This window comes from Ahaetulla prasina, chromosome 14 (genome assembly GCF_028640845.1).
Source record: "Ahaetulla prasina isolate Xishuangbanna chromosome 14, ASM2864084v1, whole genome shotgun sequence".
In the NCBI taxonomy this organism is placed as follows: domain Eukaryota; kingdom Metazoa; phylum Chordata; class Lepidosauria; order Squamata; family Colubridae; genus Ahaetulla; species Ahaetulla prasina.
The window spans coordinates 17815170-17833962 of record NC_080552.1 but is presented as its reverse complement, the minus strand read 5'-3'; the positions used below and the strand labels follow the sequence as shown (position 1 = coordinate 17833962).

Genomic DNA, 18793 nt, shown 5'->3' with positions numbered 1-18793 from the left:
AGTATTCCAAGCACTGATGATTCTGTTGCAGAAGTCATATTTTCTGCAATCTAGATTAAAGCGGTTTACATTAAGTTTAAATCTATCGGTTGCCCTTGTATTATTGCAATTAAAGTTGAAGTAGTCTTTGACAGGAAGGACATTACAATAGATGATTCTGTGAGTTAAACTTAGGTCTTGTCGAAGTTCATGAACACTGAGTCGTTAAGCAGATCCATTGTTCTGCAATGGGCAGAAACCAGAATGAAAGACGATTTCCAGCAAAAACAACCATCACGAATTGTGGTCACATAATCACAGGATAGCAGTAGCACTTAAGACTTATATACAGCTTCACAATGTTTTACAGCCCTCTCTAAGCGGTTTTATAGAGTCAACCTCTTGCCCCCAACAATCTGGGTCCTCATTTTTATTATTTTATTTATTTATTTTTTTGCATTTATATCCCGCCCTTCTCCGAAGACTCAGGGCGGCTTACACTATGTCAAGCAATAGTCTTCATCCATTTGTATATTATATACAAAGTCAATTTATTGCCCCCAACAATCTGGGTCCTCATTTTACCCACCTCGGAAGGATGCTGCCGATGTGGGCCAGTTGCTAAGTGCCCAAAATGCGATCTCATGATCGTTGGGGGAGGGGAACGGGATACATTAGAACTTCAGATCCAGGCCTTAAGCAACTCTGAGGTGGCCTGTTGTAACTTCAAGCGGTCATTAAGCAGCCAGTCGTAAATCGAGGACTACTACAAACTTGTGATTTGCTAAATATTCTCACAGCTGTACATGTCACGCATTGGCTTGCCTTGCTTCCTCAAGATGGGTAGTATTTTAGGTACTTCCCCCAATTATTCCCCCAATTAGTGATCATTCCTATTATGTTGCTTCCTTTTCCCTCTCTCTTCTCCCCCCAGCCTTTGTTTCTTGTTTCAGATTGCCCAAACTATTGTTGTTTGTCAACAGTGCGTGTTCTCCTAACGGCATATATGTCTCTCTTTGTTTCCCCTTTTGTGTGCAGGTCACGAACAAGGATTTTGCATGATGTGCACCATGCAAGGTCACATCAACCAAGCTCTGTCCAATTCCGGCACCGTCATCAAGCCGATGTCCGTCATAAACGAACTTAGACGTAAGCCTCTACCGTGATTGGCAGCCAGGTTTTGACCTGCGATGGGCCCCCTTGGCCACTAAAAACCCCAGGGACACAGTAGTGTGCTTTGTGCCACTGTGAATCTCTGCTCTTTAAATTTCCCTCCTCCCACACAAAAGATAAGATCAGATAAGATAACCTTTACTGTCACTTTTTTTTTGTGAACACACCGGCACGCATTAAAAAAAGAAATTCTGACGCCCATTCACAAAAGAAAATAAACACACATACATACATACATACAGAGAGATAAATAGATAGACATAGAGAAATAGAGAGATACAGAATTTTATATATGGAGAAGAACTGGACGTAGCAGACTACCTTAGCCAACGGATCTCAATGGAAGATGATACAATAAAGGAAACTGAACGTGTTAAATATGGTTGGCAGGCATACACATATATATATGGATGGAGGGATGGATAGATAGATACCGTAGATATAGATAGATACCGGGGAGAGGGGGGGGGAGGTAGGTAGGGAGGTAGGTAGGTGGACGGATGGATGGATAGATACCATAGATATAGATAGATACTGGGGAGAGAGAGAGGGGGGGATGGATGGATGGATGGATGGATGGATGGATGGATGGATGGATGGATAGATACGGTAAATAGATACAATAGATAGATAGATAGATAGATAGATACTGTAGATATAGATAGATACCGGGGAGAGAGAGAGGTAGGGAGGTAGGTGGACAGATGGATGGATGGATGGATAGATAGATACCATAGATATAGATAGATACTGGGGAGAGAGAGGGGGGGATGGATAGATGGATGGATGGATGGATGGATAGATACGGTAAATAGATACAATAGATAGATAGATAGATACCGTAGATATAGATAGATACTGGAAAGAGAGAGAGAGAGAGAGAGAGGACGTAGGTAGGTGGATGGATAGATAGATAGATACAGTAGATAGATACAATAGATAGATCACAGTCCATTTTGAATACATAACGAAAAAAAGTGTTTTGAGAGTTAACAAGGTTGAGTATCATTGGTACAAAGCATTACAGAAGCTAGTAGTTCTGCCTCAGGTAGCACAAATTGCCTCTGCCTTTGATAGATTATCCTCTCCCTGGGAGGGGTTTTTGTTTTGTTTCTTTGTTTATGTTAAATTTATTTGCCAACATCTCGATCACAAGGTGACTCCGGGAGGCCTTACCATGTTAAAACAAACAAAACAATTCAACCTTATGAATCTAATAAAAGTAAAAACGCCGTAACGGTGGGTTTAGTTCCATCCTCAGTCATCTGCGATTTTTATTCTCTTTGGAAAGTGATCACAAGATCTGTAACGTGATGTTCTCCTTCACTTTCTAGGAATAGCAAAACACTTCCGTTTCGGTAACCAGGAAGATGCTCACGAATTCCTAAGGTACACGGTCGACGCTATGCAGAAAGCATGTTTGAACGGTAGCAACAAGTAAGTGGCCGTTCATAATTGTTTTTGTGAATGATTATTTTCATTCGTGGACAGATGTTTTTTAAAGTTTCTCCTTGTATAGATGTTTTTTAGAGTTCCCCTTCTGCTTCTGTGTTTTTAGATTGGACAGACATACCCAAGCCACCACCTTTATTCATCAGATCTTCGGAGGATATCTCAGATCTAGAGGTATGCATCTAACTAGTTCCATTCTTTGAATATTTATTTAAATTTCAAATATTTGTGTTCGTGTTTTTTTTACTATCATAGTATGTTAAACCTCCTCCTTTTTAAAAAATTTTCAGTAAAATGCATGAATTGCAAAGGCGTTTCGGATACATTTGACCCCTATCTGGATATTACATTGGAAATAAAGGTATGTTCTTGATTTCTTTGCGCCTGTATTTGTTTGTTTGTTCGTTTGTTGCAAATTCTTAAGTATACGTCGCGCAATGCATTTGTGAAGGGCAATTATTTTGTAGATGTATTTGTGTCAGAAGCTTCAAGATTAAAATAGGGCATACTATGTAACATAGAAGGGATGCGGTGACTCAAGGGGCTAGGACGCTGAGCTTGTCGATCAAAAGGTCGGCAGTTCAGCGGTTCGAATCCCTGGTGCTGCCATGTAACAGGGTGAGCTCCCGTAACGTGTCCCAGCTTCTGCCAACCTAGCAGTTTGAAAGCACTTAAAAAATGCAAGTAGAAAAAATAGGGGCCACCTTCGGGGGGAAGGTAACAGCGTTCCATGCATCTTGGGTGTTGAGTCATGCCAGCCACATGACCACGGAGACGTCTTCGGACAGCGCTGGCTCCTCGGCTTTGAAATGGAGATGAGCACCGCCCCCTAGAGTCAGGAATAACTAGCACGTATGTGCGAGGGGAACCTTTACCTTTACTTATGTAAAATAGAATTTAAAATATGAAGTAGAAGATTAAAATGTGTACAAATTAAACAGTTCTTGTCCAAAGACTAGCAATATTAATTGTGTTCGGTCGCACTGCCATGAGTTGCTCAAGTGTACGCTGATCAGGACATGAAGGGCAGATACACATATGTGTTGTTGTCTCATCTCACCAAATCACAAGGAACTTTGTCATCTGTTAAGACTTAGCTTATTGTGGATCTCTGTTCCTGAGGCTATTTTTCCACGATAACCCGCAAGAACAAATCTAGACATTCTTGTAAGCCCTGGTGACACCCCAGAAAAACAGCCCTCTAATCTGAGCCCTGGGATCCTAGAACAGTGTTTCTGAGCCTTGACAATTTTAAGAAGTGTGGACTTCGACTCCCAGAATTCCCCTAGTCAGCATGTTTGTTTCTTTTTCCTCCCTTCCAGTCAGCTCAAAGTGTCAACAAAGCTCTGGAACAGTTTGTCAAGCCCGAACAGCTCGATGGAGAAAATGCATATAAATGTAGCAAGTAAGAAGAATTCTTATGTTTTATAATTCATTGATTGATGGATTGTTCTTTGTCTGGCTTGATTATAGAACCTTGTATTTAATGCCAGACCGATTTTGCTATGCTATAGTTTATTTAGGGACGCTGTGGCTCGGGCTAGGACGTTGAGCTTGTCGATCGAAAGGTCGGCAGTTCTGCAGTTCGAATCCCGAGTGCTGCCGTGTAACGGGGTGAGCTCCTGTTACTTGTCCCAGGTTCTGCCAACCTAGCAGTTTCGAAAGCACGTAAAAAAATGCAAGTAGAAAAAATAGGGACCACCTTTGGTGGGAAGGTAACAGCGTTCCGTGCGCCTTTGGCGTTGAGTCATGCCGGCCAGATGACTACTGAGATGTCTTCGGACAGCGCTGGCTCTTTAGCTTTGAAACAGAGATGAGATCATCCCCTAGAGTTGGGAACGACTAGCACGTATGTGTGAGGGGAACCTTTACCTTTACCTTATAGTTTATTTAGCAAGGGGTGGCATGTACAACAATCTTTTTTGCCCTGTGTTTGCTCCTTAAATCCATGTGGCATCCTTCAAGGAGAATGAAAAGATTTCTAGATTTCCCCCTCCTCTCCCCAGTAATCTCTAAGGCATTGTTTTTCAAACTTGGCAACTTTAAGACGGGTGGACTTCAACTCCCAGAGTTCCCCAGCTTCAACTCTGGAAGTTGGAAGTCCTCCCATCTTAAAGTTGCCAGATTTGAAAAGCACTGGCCAAAGCAAATTCTCCCAATTTGGTCACTTTAAGACTTGTGAACTTCAACTCCCAGAGTTCCTCAGCTAGCCATGCATGCCGGCTGCGGGAATTCTGAAAGTTGGAAGGCCACAAGTCTTAAAAGTTCCCAAGTTTGGAGACCCCTGACCTAAAGGGATATCGAAGGAGGGTGAGTCTTAAGAGTGGAAGGAAAAGGAGAATAATTTGACCTCTCATATCTTTTAAGAGGGGCCTCTGTGGCTCAGATTGCTAATGCAGTCTGTTATTAACAGCAGCTGCCTGCAATTACTGCAGGTTCTAGTCCCACCAGGCCCAAGGTTGACTCAGCCTTCCATCCTTTATAAGGTAGGTAAAATGAGGACCCAGATTGTTGGGGGGGGGGCAATAAGTTGACTTTGTATATAAATATACAAATAGAATGAAGACTATTGCTAACATAGTGTAAGCCGCCCTGAGTCTTCGGAGAAGGGTGGGATATAAGTGCAAATAAAAAAAAGGAAAAAAAAGAAAACGGTTTTCAGACACTAATTTCCAAATAGGGAGTAGTTGGTTGAATTTCCGAAAATGGTGAGAAAACATAAGTCTTAAATCTCCCCTATGTTTTTAGGTGTAAAAAAATGGTTCCTGCATCCAAGCGGTTTACGATACACCGGGCGTCAAATGTCCTCACCTTATCCCTCAAACGCTTTGCAAATTTCAGTGGTGGCAAAATCACAAAGGTAAGATCTGAGCTTCCTTTAAATCATGGCGTAGCCCTCTAGCAATATAAATGAAATACAGTTAGCCTTCAACTTACAACGGTTCATTTAGTGACCATCGGAAGCTACAACAGCGCTGGGGGAAAAAGTGACTTACGACCGTTTTTCACACTTAACAACTGTCGCAGCATCCCTCTGGTCGCATGATCAAAATTCAGACCCTTTGCAACTGACTCACAGTGATAACGGTCACAGGAACCCGGGGTCGTGCGATAAACTTTTGTGATTTTTTGACAATCAGAGACAATGAGGGAGCTAGATTTAACTTAACCGCCATGTTACTGACTTCGGAATTGCAGTGGTTCCCTTCGCAACTGTGACAAGAAAAGTCATAAAATGGGGCAAAACTCACTTAACAACTGTCTCGCTTAGCATAAATTCTGGGCTCTGTTGTGGTCGTAAGTCAAGGACTACGTGTATATATGAAAGTATCCCACCCAGCTGATAATTAAACCAGATAAAGGGTTGTATAAAAAAAACGGTTTTGAGTTAAGTGAACAATACTTAGAAGAAGAGGCGATGTGAGATGCTCTGGGTCACTTATTGGTGACTCTAGAAAGAGTGCAGAGAAGAGTAACAAAGGCTAAAACATGAAGAACGGTTGCAGGGACTGGGTGTGTCTAGTTTAATGAGAAGAAGGACTAGGGGAGACATGATAGCAGTGTTCCAATATCTCAGGGGTTGCCACAAAGAAGAGGGAGTCAAACTATTCTCCAAAGCACCTGAGGGTAGAACAGGAAGCAATGGGTGGAAACTCATCAAGGAGAGAAACAACTTAGAACTAAGGAGGAATTTCCTGACAGTTAGAATAATTAATAAGTGGAACAACTTGCCTCCAGAAGTTGTGAACTAAAAGTTTTTTAAGACGATGTTGGAGAACCGTTTATCTGAAGTGGTGTAGGGTTACCTGCCTCAGCAGGGGGTTGGACTAGAAGACCTCCAAAGTCCCTTCCAACTCTGTTATTCTATATTCTATTCATTTGGTAGCATTTTCACAAACATCATTGTGTGAACTGATGTTCTCTGTAGAGATAAGCGTAAGTTTAATTCTTACAAGGTGTGTTTTAAATTTGATTCTGCACGCAAACTCAGCAGCGCCTTCTCTCTCTCTCTCTCTCTCTGATTTAGGAAGTGAAATACCCAGAATATTTAGATATACGACCGTATATGTCCCAACCCAACGGAGAACCAATCATTTATGCACTTTATGCGGTGCTAGTCCATACGGGCTTCAGCTGTCACGCTGGACATTATTACTGCTACATAAAGGTAAAAGCATGTTTTTATCTTTCTCGTCTTTCTTACCGCTCTCAACAAATTTGTGCTTGCTTTTAGACTTTACTTCCGTGTTTCCCCGAAAATAAGACTCTGTCTTATATTTTTTTGAACCCTGAAATAAGAGCTCGGCCTTATTGCCATGCGCTCAAAAGCCCGATTGGGCTTATTAACAGGGGATGTCTTATTTTGGGGGAAACAGGGAAAATGCTAGCTCCAAAACATAAGGCTAGATTTTCCTTTCTGCAATCTTTTCCCTTCTCCAGCTGCTGAAGAAAATTACTTCATTTAGTACAGTATGTATTTCATTAAAATCCAGCAGAGGGCACCATTTCTCCTCCCTCCAGGAAAATTGGAAAATTGTTTTTCCAATGAAAATTGATTTGGAGTTTTTCCGAAGAACATAGCAGCCATTCCTAATTTTCCCTCCCGTTCACTGGAGTATCTGAGATAGTAACGCATCTGTATTTTCCTGCCAAGAAAGGATGGAAGGCTTTGAAACGGGCTGGGCCTCCTCCTGGATCCAACATTGACACTGAACAGCCATGTGACATGGAAGAATTTTTGTATCTCTTTTGGCTGACCGCCGGTTGCATCCCAGTCTAGAAGAGAAACATCTGGCGGGGGTCCAGTTCTACATAAACCAGGGGCTTGGTTTTCCCTCCCCCAGTTCTATTTTGAAAAAAAAATGCCTCTGATATCTCGGTAGAAGCCGTAGGCATTTTTTAAAATAAAGAAGGCGCAGGAGGTTGGAGAGTTTTTTTTTAAGTTTTATTTAGCATGTGACATCAACAGAGGTCATGCAGTCACTGTTACAAAACACTAATGAAACACATTATACATGCAACACATTATACATGCAAACACAAATATAAGTTTAAAGCATCAGCAAATACACACGCATACACTGTATGTGTGTATGTAGACAGACAGAGACATAGACAGACAGACAGACAGACATAGATAGATACCGTGTTTCCCCCGAAAATAAGTCCTAACTGGAAAATAAGACCTAATGCGTCTTTTGGAGCAAAAATTAATATAAGACCCAGTCTTATTTTCAGGGAAACACAGGTAGGTAGGTAGGTAGGTAGGTAGCTAGATGGGTGGGTGGGTGGGTGGGTGGATGGATGGATGGAGGTGGTCAATACAATAGCCAAGATAAAATATTGAATTAAGTTAAAATCATGATTAAAACCACCACAATATGGCACCCTTGAGTCACATACTGTGTTTCCCCGAAAATAAGACCCTGTCTTATATATTTTTTGAACTCCGAAATAAGTGCTTGGCCTTATTTTTGGGGAGTTCTTATTATTTTGGGGTGCGTGGAGCAAGGCTCCTCTCGCCATCTTACCTGATTACCAGCTTTGTCTTCCTAACCCTAACCAGAGGAAATGGCGGGGACCGGCTGCGCATGCAGTTAAATATTTTCGGGAAGGGGCTATTTTCGGGGCAGGGCTTATTTTAGTGCATGCACTCAAAAGCCTGATTGGCCTTATTATCAGGGGATGTCTTATTTTCGGGAAAATGGGGTAGGATAAATGTTATAATTTGATATCTAAGGAAGTTAACGATCTAAGATGTTAGATGCAGGTTTTGCCTTGCCTCACATTGGAGAATGGATTTACAGACGACAATAATAATTTTTTTTCTAACTCTTTTTCTTTTTAAGGCCAGTAACGGGCAGTGGTACCAGATGAATGACTCCACTGTTTCAAACAGTGACATCAGGACTGTATTAAATCAACAAGCCTATGTGCTGTTTTACATCAGGTAAAGTCAAGTGCTTAAAAAAATTAGATTTTCCGACCCTTGGTACCTGCCTTGGGTTTTTACCCCACTCGTGGTGTGCCACGAATGGCAGAGTCACTCATGTTTCCTGGTGACGAACAAGGATAAGAAAAGACTCTTAGGGCGGTCCGTGGAAAGGGAAGTTAACGTGGCTTAATGTAACCTTCTTTTAATTAGGACCCATGACTTGAAAAACGGTGCTGAACACATTCATTCGGTCCACACGCCGGGGCAGTCTTCTCCCCGACCGGTTATCAATCAACGGGTGATCGGTAATAAACAAAGTAATCCTGGATTTATCGGACCTCAGCTCCCGCCACACATGGTGAAGGTAAGTCAAAGGGCATCAGCCAAACTGTTTAGAAAGCCAGAATTTAGCATATTTTTCAGAGTATAAGACACACTTTTTTCCCCTCCTAAAAGACGCTGAAAATTTGGGTCCGTCTTATACTCCGAATGTAACCTCGCCCACCCACCAGTCCGCCCCCACTTCGGCCTCTACGCGTCCTCTTCCTGGCTGCAGAGATTTGCCACCGACAATGGCTTGTAGTTTTGGGCTCTGTGCATCGTGCTTTCAGCCTCCAAACACTTCGTTTGAGAGTCCTTCAAGGCTGCAGGGATCGGCAAAGCACATCGCCGCCGATCGCCACCCAAAAACACGATGCGTTTGGAGGCTGAAAACGCGACGCGCGGAGCCCAAAATGGTTACCCGGAGCAGCTGCTGCCTTCTCTTATCTCTTCCGCCCTTCGCCTGCGTTAGTCACTGGAGCTCCCTCCGACAATCAGCTGTGCTTTAGAAGCTGTTTTTCAATCCCAGCGTGGCGCTTGTGAGCGAAGCGATCTTGCGTTTTGCCTGCTTTTCTAATTGCTGCTCCCTCCGATGATCAGCTGTGCTTTAGAAATTGTTTTATAGTCCCAACCAGCCCCAACCTCAAAACCAGTGAGCGAACTAATGTGCTGAAGCTGACCAGGCTAAGGACGCTAGCCAGGTGAATACCTGGTAGGCAGATTTGTTTTGTTTTCCTATTTTCCTCCCCAAAACCTAAGGTGCGTCTTATATTCCAGTGTGTCTTATACTCCGAAAAATACAGTAATTCAAGAAAGGGATTTCTTAACCATCGCTCCATCTACGTCTTATGCCTGGGAATACATCTCTTATTTTCTGGGTTTCTCTTTTTGCATAACTGCAGAATTCGAATCATTTGAACGGAACCGGATCCCTGAAGGAAAGCCCCAGCAGTACGGTGGCCATTTCTAGTAACGCTTCCCTCGTCAAATCTCCTTCGGCACCTTCCTTGTCCATCTCCAAATGGACCATGAACCGGTCGGCTGCGGCAGCCACGCCGGATTCCTCCAAGAAGCCGAAACTCACTCTCAGTATTCACAATAACAAGCTGCCCGCTCGCCAAAACGTCTCTCACACCAGCTGTACCTTGGAGAGCATCAGCAAACCCGCCCCGTCCGCCACCATTTCGAACCCTTCCGCGGTGCAATCTACCTCAAGCACTTCCTCCACCGTCTCCTCGGCTGCTAACCAAGTCTCCAAACCGACCGCTCCCGGCAAATCCGGCTCCAAGCTGATCATGAACGGCAAAGCCAAACACAGCCCTAGCATCTTGGTCCCTTACGGAGCGGAGTCTTCCGAAGACTCGGACGAGGAATCCAAAGGCCTGTTGAAAGAGAACGGCCACGTCAAAGTTTCCAACGGCATTTTATTAGATGAGACGGCAGGCGGGCTGGAGAACTCGTGCGCCTCCTGTCACCAGCCGGAAAAGGAATGCTGCCAGCCCGAGTTGCCCCAAAACATAACCGTCATGGTCTCCATTAGCCTAAACGATGCCCCGAAGCAGAATGGACAAATCAGCAATGATCTTCCCAACTCCCAAGGGGAGCCCATGAAATTGGCAGATCGCCCGTTTTCCAAAACCAACGGATTGCCCGGAAAAGTGAGTGGATTGGATTGGATTGGATTGGATAGGATAGGATAGGATAGGATAGGATAGGATAGGATAGGATAGGATAGGATAGGATAGGATAGGATAGGATAGAATTTTTATTGGCCAAATGTGATTGGACACACAAGGAATTTGTCTTGGTGCATATGCTCTCATTTTACATAAAAGAAAAGATACCTTCATCAAGGTACAACATTTACAACACAAATGATGGTCATAGGATACAATTTAACACTTAATGATACAACACTTAATGATAATCATAGGGTACAAATAAGCAATCAGGAACAATCAATATCAATATAAATCATAAGGATTACCAGCAACAAAGTTACAGTCATACAGCCATGAGTGGAAAGAGATTGGTGATGGGAACGGTGAGAAGATTAATCTCTTGGGATGCAGGTAGTCCTTGACTTACGACCACAATAGAGGCCAGCCTTTTTATCTGCTAAGCGAGGCCATTGTTAAGTGAGCTTTGCCTCCATCTTGCCACCTTTCTTGCCACGGTTGCCAACTGCATCTCTGCAGTCATTAAATTAGTGATAACGGTTGTTAAGTGACCCTGGCTCCCCCACTGCCTTTGCTTGTCACAGGGCCGCGGTGTGGCTCAGGCTGTAAGAAGCCTGTTATTAAAACACAGCTGCCTGCAATTACTGCAGGTTCAAGTCCCACCAGGCCCAAGGTTGACTCAGCCTTCCATCCTTTATAAGGTAGGTAAAATGAGGACCCAAATTGTTGGGGGGGCAATAAGTTGACTTTGTAAATATACAAATAGGATGAGACTATTGCCTTACACACTGTAAGCCGCCCTGAGTCTTCGGAGAAGGGCGGGATATAAATGTAAACAAAACAAACAAACAAACAAAAAGCGGATCCCGTAACACTGCGCCCGTCATAAATATGAGTCAGTAGCCAAGTGACTGAATTTGGATCATGTGACCCACAGGGATACCGCAGTGGTTGTAAGTGTTAAAAAAAATAAGTCGTAAGTCACTTTTTTCCCCCCGGTGCCGTCGTAACTTCGAACGGTCGCTAAACAAACGGTTGTAAGTCAAGGACTTCCTGTGTTCATACCTCTTCCTTCTTTAACTTCAGAATAAGATTTGGGGCTCCTGAGTTGGAAAGGGCAAAGCCAGAGCTCAATGCTTAAAAGGCAGGCTTCCCACACATGCAGTGGGGTATCCTGGCTTTGACAGCCGCGGATGAAAAGATACTACAGAGGGTGGTGAGCACAGCATAAAACATCGTGGGCTGATACCGCTAAGTGACATCGCTAGGGCTTGCTGCCAGAATGAGGAAAATCCTCAGGGACGACTCACACCCTGGTCAGCGCTTCTGTACCCTCCTACCATCGGGAAGGAGATATAGAAGTATAGCCAGTCGCACAAACAGGCTGAAGAACAGTTTTTATCCGTGGGGCTGTCAGACTCCTGAATGAGACATAACATCATAACTACGTAGTCTGATGGACTGCAGGGCCGGCGCAACCTGTAACATGTTAACACTGGTGCAGTAGGACTGGGTGTTTGGTAAATGTGATTTATTGGGTTAGGGATTTTCTGTCTTCACTGTGAGTTGTCTTGTGTTGGGGGAGAGGGAGGGGGAGCTCAACCAATCTCATTGTACACCTGTTGTACTCTGACAACAAAGGTTTGAATTGAATTGAACTGGAAAGGGCGACAGAACCAGGTGGACCACAGAACCCCTTCTAGATCCAAAAGGAACCCCCACTGTCCTATTCTTCCAGTAGATGGTTGCACTCTTCCTGGGAGCAAGTCACGTGTGCTGATTTTACCGTTCCGGATTTCGTGCCGGAATCCAGTCCATCCCATCCCCTTGCTTGTCATTGTGTTAACCTTGTCCGTTTTGAATCCTACAGGGTTCTCCAAAAGCTTTGTCCTCAGTCCCTGAAGACGACGTCTCAGAATCCTTCCGATACAAGCAGTCGAAAACCTTGCCCGGGGACTCCAGGTAAAACGGTCTTCCTTTATTTTAACTAGGTTCTGAATTTTAAGAGGCAGGTGATTAGCTCTCTGTAAAAGAAACACAACCAGGTGATGTTCATTTAGATCAGGGGTCTCCAACCTTTCAGACCTCAGGGACCACTAAATTCATAATTTTAAATCCCGCGGACCACTAATATGATCTGCCTAATGACCGGCTGGGTGGGCGTGGCTGGGTGGTCATGTGACTGGGTGGGCGGAACCAACTCAATGTCACGTCAAGGGGCACCTCGCCAGCCTCTACTCGCCCCTCCCAGCCACTCCTCGCCTGCCCACCCAGGCTCCTTAGGGACCCAGCAGGAAACAGTTGCTGGAACTAAGCAGCTACCATGAGAAAGAGTTGGCAAAACAGCTCAGTGCAAATTGGATCTGACCGAGAAGGAGGCTCAGTAGAAGCACCTCACTGAGGACTAGGAGCATAGCTTTCAAGCAGAGGGAAGACCTGCGGGAGTGCAAGGCCAGGGACCGGTGCCTAGAGGCTCAGCGGGCTGAGATGGTCAGCCAGTTCCAGGCCATGAGGCAGTCCCACTGGAACAAGGACCTCCGGCTCTTTGCCACAAGCGGCGCTTCCCTCCAGCCTTGGCCCAAAGCCCCGCACCAGGATGCTGAAGCAGACCCCAAGTCAGAATTTCTGCCCCCCTCTGACCTACACAAAAAGACCCCGAAGGGGGAGACTGCTCCAACACTGGAAGTTTTTAAGAAGAGATTGGACAACCATTTGTCTGAAGTGGTGTAAGGTTTCCTGCCTGGGCAGAGGGTTGGACTAGAAGACCTCCAAGGTCCCTTCCAACTCTGTTGTTGTTGTTGTTGTTATTAATATTATAGACTTAACGTCAAATATCTATATCTTAGCTGGATATTCAAGTCACATAGCCACATCATTCTATTTCCTTTCTGTTTTTATTATGTTTTCCATGTTTCTCTTCCTTGGGAACATGAATTTATACATTTATAAAGGCAAAATAGCTACGCTCCAGTTAAAAAGCAAACTACAATCGATTTATTATATCTGCCAATTTTCTACATTTGTTTAATAAGTTGCCTATAGTTCTTTAAATCGGAATGGCTGCCTTCATTGATTGAAGCTTGCAAGTCACAGTCGTAACTCCTTCACCGTGTGGCCTGTTCATTTGTTGCTGGTAAATTCTTCCTACCTTTTTTAGAAATTGAGGGAATGTGGGATGAAGGACGGATTTTGAGATAAGGAACAAAAAACAGGTTCCCAAGTTGCATTTTAATCTGTTTTGCCTTTGAAGAAATGAATCTCCATGTTTGTATCTCCATCTGAAGCTTTCTGTGCTAAAAGATTTTGGACCAGATAGAATTGTATCTTGTGATATGAGGAAAGCAAGCTACTTTTGACAAGATAACCTTGCTATGGGCCTCACAAAATCTGTATTGTCAGATGCCTAGAGTGCTTCTCAAGTTCTTTCCCCCCACCCCCCTTTTTAAAAAAGGTTCCTCAGAAGTTAAAAGAACTTTTAAGGAATGCTTAGGTTGAAATCCCATGTCAGCTGCCACCTTATGCTTGCTATATGGTAGCAGACTGCCATGAACTGGATGGGTGGGTGGGGAGAATGCTTGGGGAAATGAAAGTAAATGCTGTTACCTTCTCGAGATGCTGCCTCAAGGTCACCCAGCTGGAAGAAGGAGGGAGCCACATAGCAAACTGTGCTTGGACTGACCATTATGAAAACATCTTACCTGGGCCTGATTGGCTACAACCGGGTGGCGATGAGATACAGCTAAGGGAGGGAAAAGGTGAACGTAGGGATTTTGGTGCGCAATTCTCAATTCTGGCTTTGCATTACTGCAAGACACTTCTAATAAAACTATTCCTTTCTCAACCAACTCGTTTCTGTTTAGAGCGGGGGTGTCAAGCTCTATTTCATTTCATTGAGGGCCGCACCCAGCTCGGGTTTGACCTCAGGGGGGCCAGAGTGGGTGTGCCCAACTCGATGTCACTCGTGTCGGGGGTGCCTGTGGTGACCCGAGCGTTCTGCCAGTGAAAACAGGCTCCCGAACTCCATTTCCGGCTGCGGCGGCCTCCTGCAACTCTCTGCAAGCAAAAACAGAGCTCGGGAGGTTCGTCTTGCGGCCCTGGCGAACTCTGTTTTCGCTGGCAGAGGCACCGCGATGTCAGATCTAAGCACCCCGCGGGCCGGATCTGGTCCCTGGGCCTTGAGTTTGACACCCCTGGTTTAGAAGTTTAAATGGTGGCAGGCTTGACCATTCATCTTAACATGTCTTTCTCTTCATGACCAGCAGCGCTCCTGAAACGGAAAAACCAACGGCCGAGGACGCTTCCGAAAAGGCCCCCGCTGCCCTTCCCAACAGTATCCCTAGCCCCGTAAAAGTTTTGGACCTCGACGTCACTTCGGCCACGAAGGACCCTTGTGAAAGGATTGTCCCGACCGAAAACAGACCGCTTGAGAACGACCGGCAGCATGGTTCCCCAAAAACAGATGACTCAGCCTCCCCTGGAGAAGGAGACAGGCAAGTCCTTCCTGAAAAGGCAGGTGTATCCAAAGACGAGAAAGCAGCTTCAGAGAAGAACCCCGAGCCTGTTGAAGGACAGGCAGGACCGCCAGAAAAAGACGCCCAGAACCCCCAGACGAGGTTGGACAGTGAACCTAGGCCCCAAAAGCTAAAGACTCCCCTAAAGGCACCCAAGATGGGTCCAGAAAGGCAGGGCAGCCCTCCGAGCAGTAAGGATGCCCCGTGCGCCCAGAATTCTCCCCTTCCCCAACCCAAAACTGTTGCCGAGAGCCAGTGTTCAAAGACGGAAAGCAAACCAGCAGACGGCAGCGAGCCGGTTCGAAGAAACCTCGAAAAGCTGGGCCCGAGATCTTCCCCGAAAGATAAAGCCCACAATTACAAAAAAACAGACCAAGAATATTATCGTCCTAAAAGGAAGCGTTCCGAAACCGAGGAAGAAGAGGAGGAGGAAGAGGCAGACGGAGCGGGTGGGCGTAGCCAGCCCGATGGACATTGCAGCAAGCAAAGGTGCGCTTACAGTAGGGAGCGAGGAAAGCAGCAGGAGCAGCAGTCCCGACGGGAATACCACGGCACCGGCTACTACAGGTTCCCGGGCAGTCCCGATCCCGCCAGGAGTTTGGGGAAGTACCCTCCCTACAGATCCCGCAGCAGGGGCCAAACGGACTCTGAACGGAGCAGGCCCAGTTACGGGAAAGGAGTTGAGAGGTCGTGGAGCAGGGAGCGGTACTACCAGGAGACGCCGAGGAGGTGGGACGTGTGCCGGTCGTACAGTTACTACTACTCGGCTTCCCACGTTCCCCGGCATAACCAGGAGAGGAAGCCGACTCATTCCGAGAGAGACTATAGCAAATCAAGTCATGTTTACAGTAGCCCCTATAATAAGTACGATTATTACAAAAGCCGTTTGAGCCACAACCTCGATAGGAAAAGGCGTTTCTCCCCAAGCCCCGAAGCCGACGACTGCGTCCCCGAAAAGAAACACCCCAAAATCTTGCCAGACCCTTCCCTCGACGAACAAAAGGGACGGAAGCGGAAGAAGTCGAAGAAGAAGAAGAAGTTAAAAGATAAACACAAAGAGAAAGAATCCAGGTGAGCAAAAGACAGTGGGAGCCTGGGATGTAAACGGAGTTTATGTGGTGGTTTCTGATAGGTCAGTCACTAGTGTCCCAAATCCTTCCTTTCTCCCACTGCCCCCTTTCCCCCCCCCACCTCAAAAAAAAGAGGCTGAAAGATTTAAAGAGCTTGATTTCTTTTAAAGCTATTTCTTATTTCATTTAAGAAATGACTTTAAGGTGGCTCAGCGGCTAAGATGCTGAGCTTGTCGATCGAAAGGTCGGCAGTTCAGCGGTTCGAATCCCTAGTGCCACGTAAGGGAGTGAGCTCCTGTTACTTGTCCCGGCTTCTGCCAACCTAGCAGTTCGAAAGCATGTAAAAAATGCAAGTAGAAAAAATAGGGACCACCTTTGGTGGGAAGGGAACAATGCTTTGTGCGCCTTTGGCATTGAGTCATGCCGGCCACATGACCACGGAGACGTCTTCGGACAGCGCTGGCTCTTCGGCTTTGAAACGGGGATGAACACCACCCCCTAGAGTCGGGAACGACTAGCACGTTTGTGCGAGGGGAACCTTTACCTTTACCTTTTTCATTTAGAAAGACCTGGCTGATGCCCTGTGACCTACCTCTCAGTGAATACCTTAGTTTTTAACAGGATCCTCCAGGAAGTGGAGTCGATTTAATAACTATTCATTTAATGACCGTTCCAAGTTACAACGGCACTGAAAAAAAGTGACTTTATGAACCGTTTTTCATACTTAACGACCGTTGCAGCATCCCTCACAGTCACATGCCCAAAATTCAGACGCTTGGCAACCGGTGAGTATTTACGATGGTTGCAGCGTCTTGGAGGGGGTCACACGATCCCCTTTTGCGTCCCGCCGACCCGCAAAGTCCACAGGGGTAGCCAGGTTCACTTAACAACCAAGGATTCGCTAACAAAGCTTGCTTAACAACTATCTCATTTAGCAGCAGAAATTTGGGGTCGTAAGTCTAGGGTTACCTATACAGATGGTCCCTGACTCTTACAACAGTTCCTTTAGCAATGGAAGTTACGACTCCACTAAAAAAAAGTGGCTTATGACAGCATCTCCATGGTCACGTGATTCACATGTTTGACAATTGACTCAAATTTATGACGTTTTGCACTGTCCCGGGGTCATGTGATCCCCTTTTGCAACCTTCTGACAAGCAAAGTTAATGGGGAAGCCAGATTTACTTAACAACCAGGTTAACTAATTTCGGAACTGCAGTGATTCCCTTAACAAACGTGGCCGAGAAAAGTCCCATCAAACGGGGCAAAAACTCACTTAGCAGATGTCCGGCTTAACCACAGAAACGTCGGGCTCCATTGGTGGTCGTAAGTCAAGGACACCCGGTATTTATTTCTCTGCTTTTGCCTGTCACAATTTACACGGCCGCCCCTCTCCACAAAACATGACTCCGGGTGGCGTGCAACCGAAGATAGCTTCGCGACATGGGTGTGAATTGGGTGAAATGCTACCGGTTCGCACCGGTTCAGGTGAACCGGTAGCGGCGGCCGCACGAGGCTCCACCCACCTGCCCAGACGTCTGGGTTTAACTTCCTGGTTTTAACCAGGAAGTAACCTGATTTTTACCCTCTGCGCATGCACAGGAAGCTTCGCGCATGCACAGAGGGTCCAAAATCGCACATCGTGTGCGCGCGTGCACTTCCAAACCGGTAGGGAAGGTAAGTAGATTTCACCCCTGGTGTGAATTGGTGCAGTGCGAGAGTTGTAGTTGAAATGTATGGATTGACAGGGCAGCCTGTAAGCCTCTTCCTTTCTTTTAGCCCTAGTTCCTTATCTGCCGTGTGGGTAGCACAGCAGTCTTCGCCCCCTACTTTCTGGGGTGGCCGAAAGAGTGACTCAATGAATGGCTCAGTAAATGACCCCATGAATGAATCAAAGCCACAGGAATGTGCTCTTCAGTCAAGTCCCAAGGACAGCCGGTAGGTCCTGTCCTATAGTAGTAACGCTCTCTCTAAGCCAGCCCACGTTTATAATTAATGTATTTAAATTCATCCCAGCCACCCAACTCCAATGGGCGCTTAGAAGCATGGAAGAACCTGTTCTCTTTCAGTACATTACGTCACGGGCCATGGTGGCGCAATGGTTAGAGTGCAGTACTGCAGGCTAATTCTGCTGACTGCCGGCTGCCTGCAAGTTGGGCAGTTCAAATCTCACCAGGCTCAAAGTTGACTCAGCCTTCCGTCCTTCCGAGGTGGGTAAAATGAGGATCCACATTGTTGGGGGCAAGAGGCTGACTCTGTAAACTGCTTAGAGAGGGCTGTAAAATCACTGGGAAGTGGTATAAGTCTGCTATAGCTAAGGAAGGAAGGAAGGAAGGAAGGAGTGGCGAGTGATTAGATTGCAGAATTTTAGGCTAACTCTGCCCATATACCAGAAGTTCGATCCCGATCGGCTCCAAGTTGACTCAGCCTTCCATCCTTCCAAGATCATTAAAACGAGGACCCAGATTGTTGGGGGCAAGAGGCTGACTCTGTAAACCGCTTAGAGAGGACTGTAAAAGCACTGGGAAGCGGTATATAAGTCTGCTATTGCTTGCAAAGGAAGGAAGGAAGCAAGCTGTGGTGGCACAATGGTTAGAATGCGGAATTTCAAGCTGACTCTGCCCACTGCCAGGAGTTCGATCCTGACCGGCTCAAGGTTGACTCAGCCTTCCA

At 45.7% G+C, this 18793-nt stretch overlaps 1 protein-coding gene across 5 annotated transcripts in view; it reads left to right on the top strand.

Annotated features, from left to right (window-relative positions):
* USP42 (ubiquitin specific peptidase 42) overlaps positions 1 to 18793 on the top strand; it is a 47734-nt gene that overhangs the window by 21970 nt on the left and 6971 nt on the right. For 2 of the 5 annotated variants that reach the window (XM_058157577.1, XM_058157578.1), the window contains exons 4-16: positions 1018 to 1128; positions 2487 to 2589; positions 2711 to 2778; positions 2895 to 2965; positions 3927 to 4009; positions 5353 to 5464; positions 6632 to 6772; positions 8454 to 8554; positions 8750 to 8903; positions 9763 to 10518; positions 12410 to 12501; positions 14799 to 16121; positions 17900 to 18058. In XM_058157577.1, coding sequence (XP_058013560.1) covers positions 1018 to 1128; positions 2487 to 2589; positions 2711 to 2778; positions 2895 to 2965; positions 3927 to 4009; positions 5353 to 5464; positions 6632 to 6772; positions 8454 to 8554; positions 8750 to 8903; positions 9763 to 10518; positions 12410 to 12501; positions 14799 to 16121; positions 17900 to 18058 — 3274 coding nt within the window. The remainder of the gene's footprint in view (positions 1 to 1017; positions 1129 to 2486; positions 2590 to 2710; positions 2779 to 2894; positions 2966 to 3926; positions 4010 to 5352; positions 5465 to 6631; positions 6773 to 8453; positions 8555 to 8749; positions 8904 to 9762; positions 10519 to 12409; positions 12502 to 14798; positions 16122 to 17899; positions 18059 to 18793) is intronic. The other 3 variants (XM_058157579.1, XM_058157581.1, XM_058157580.1) reach the window with 3 other exon arrangements.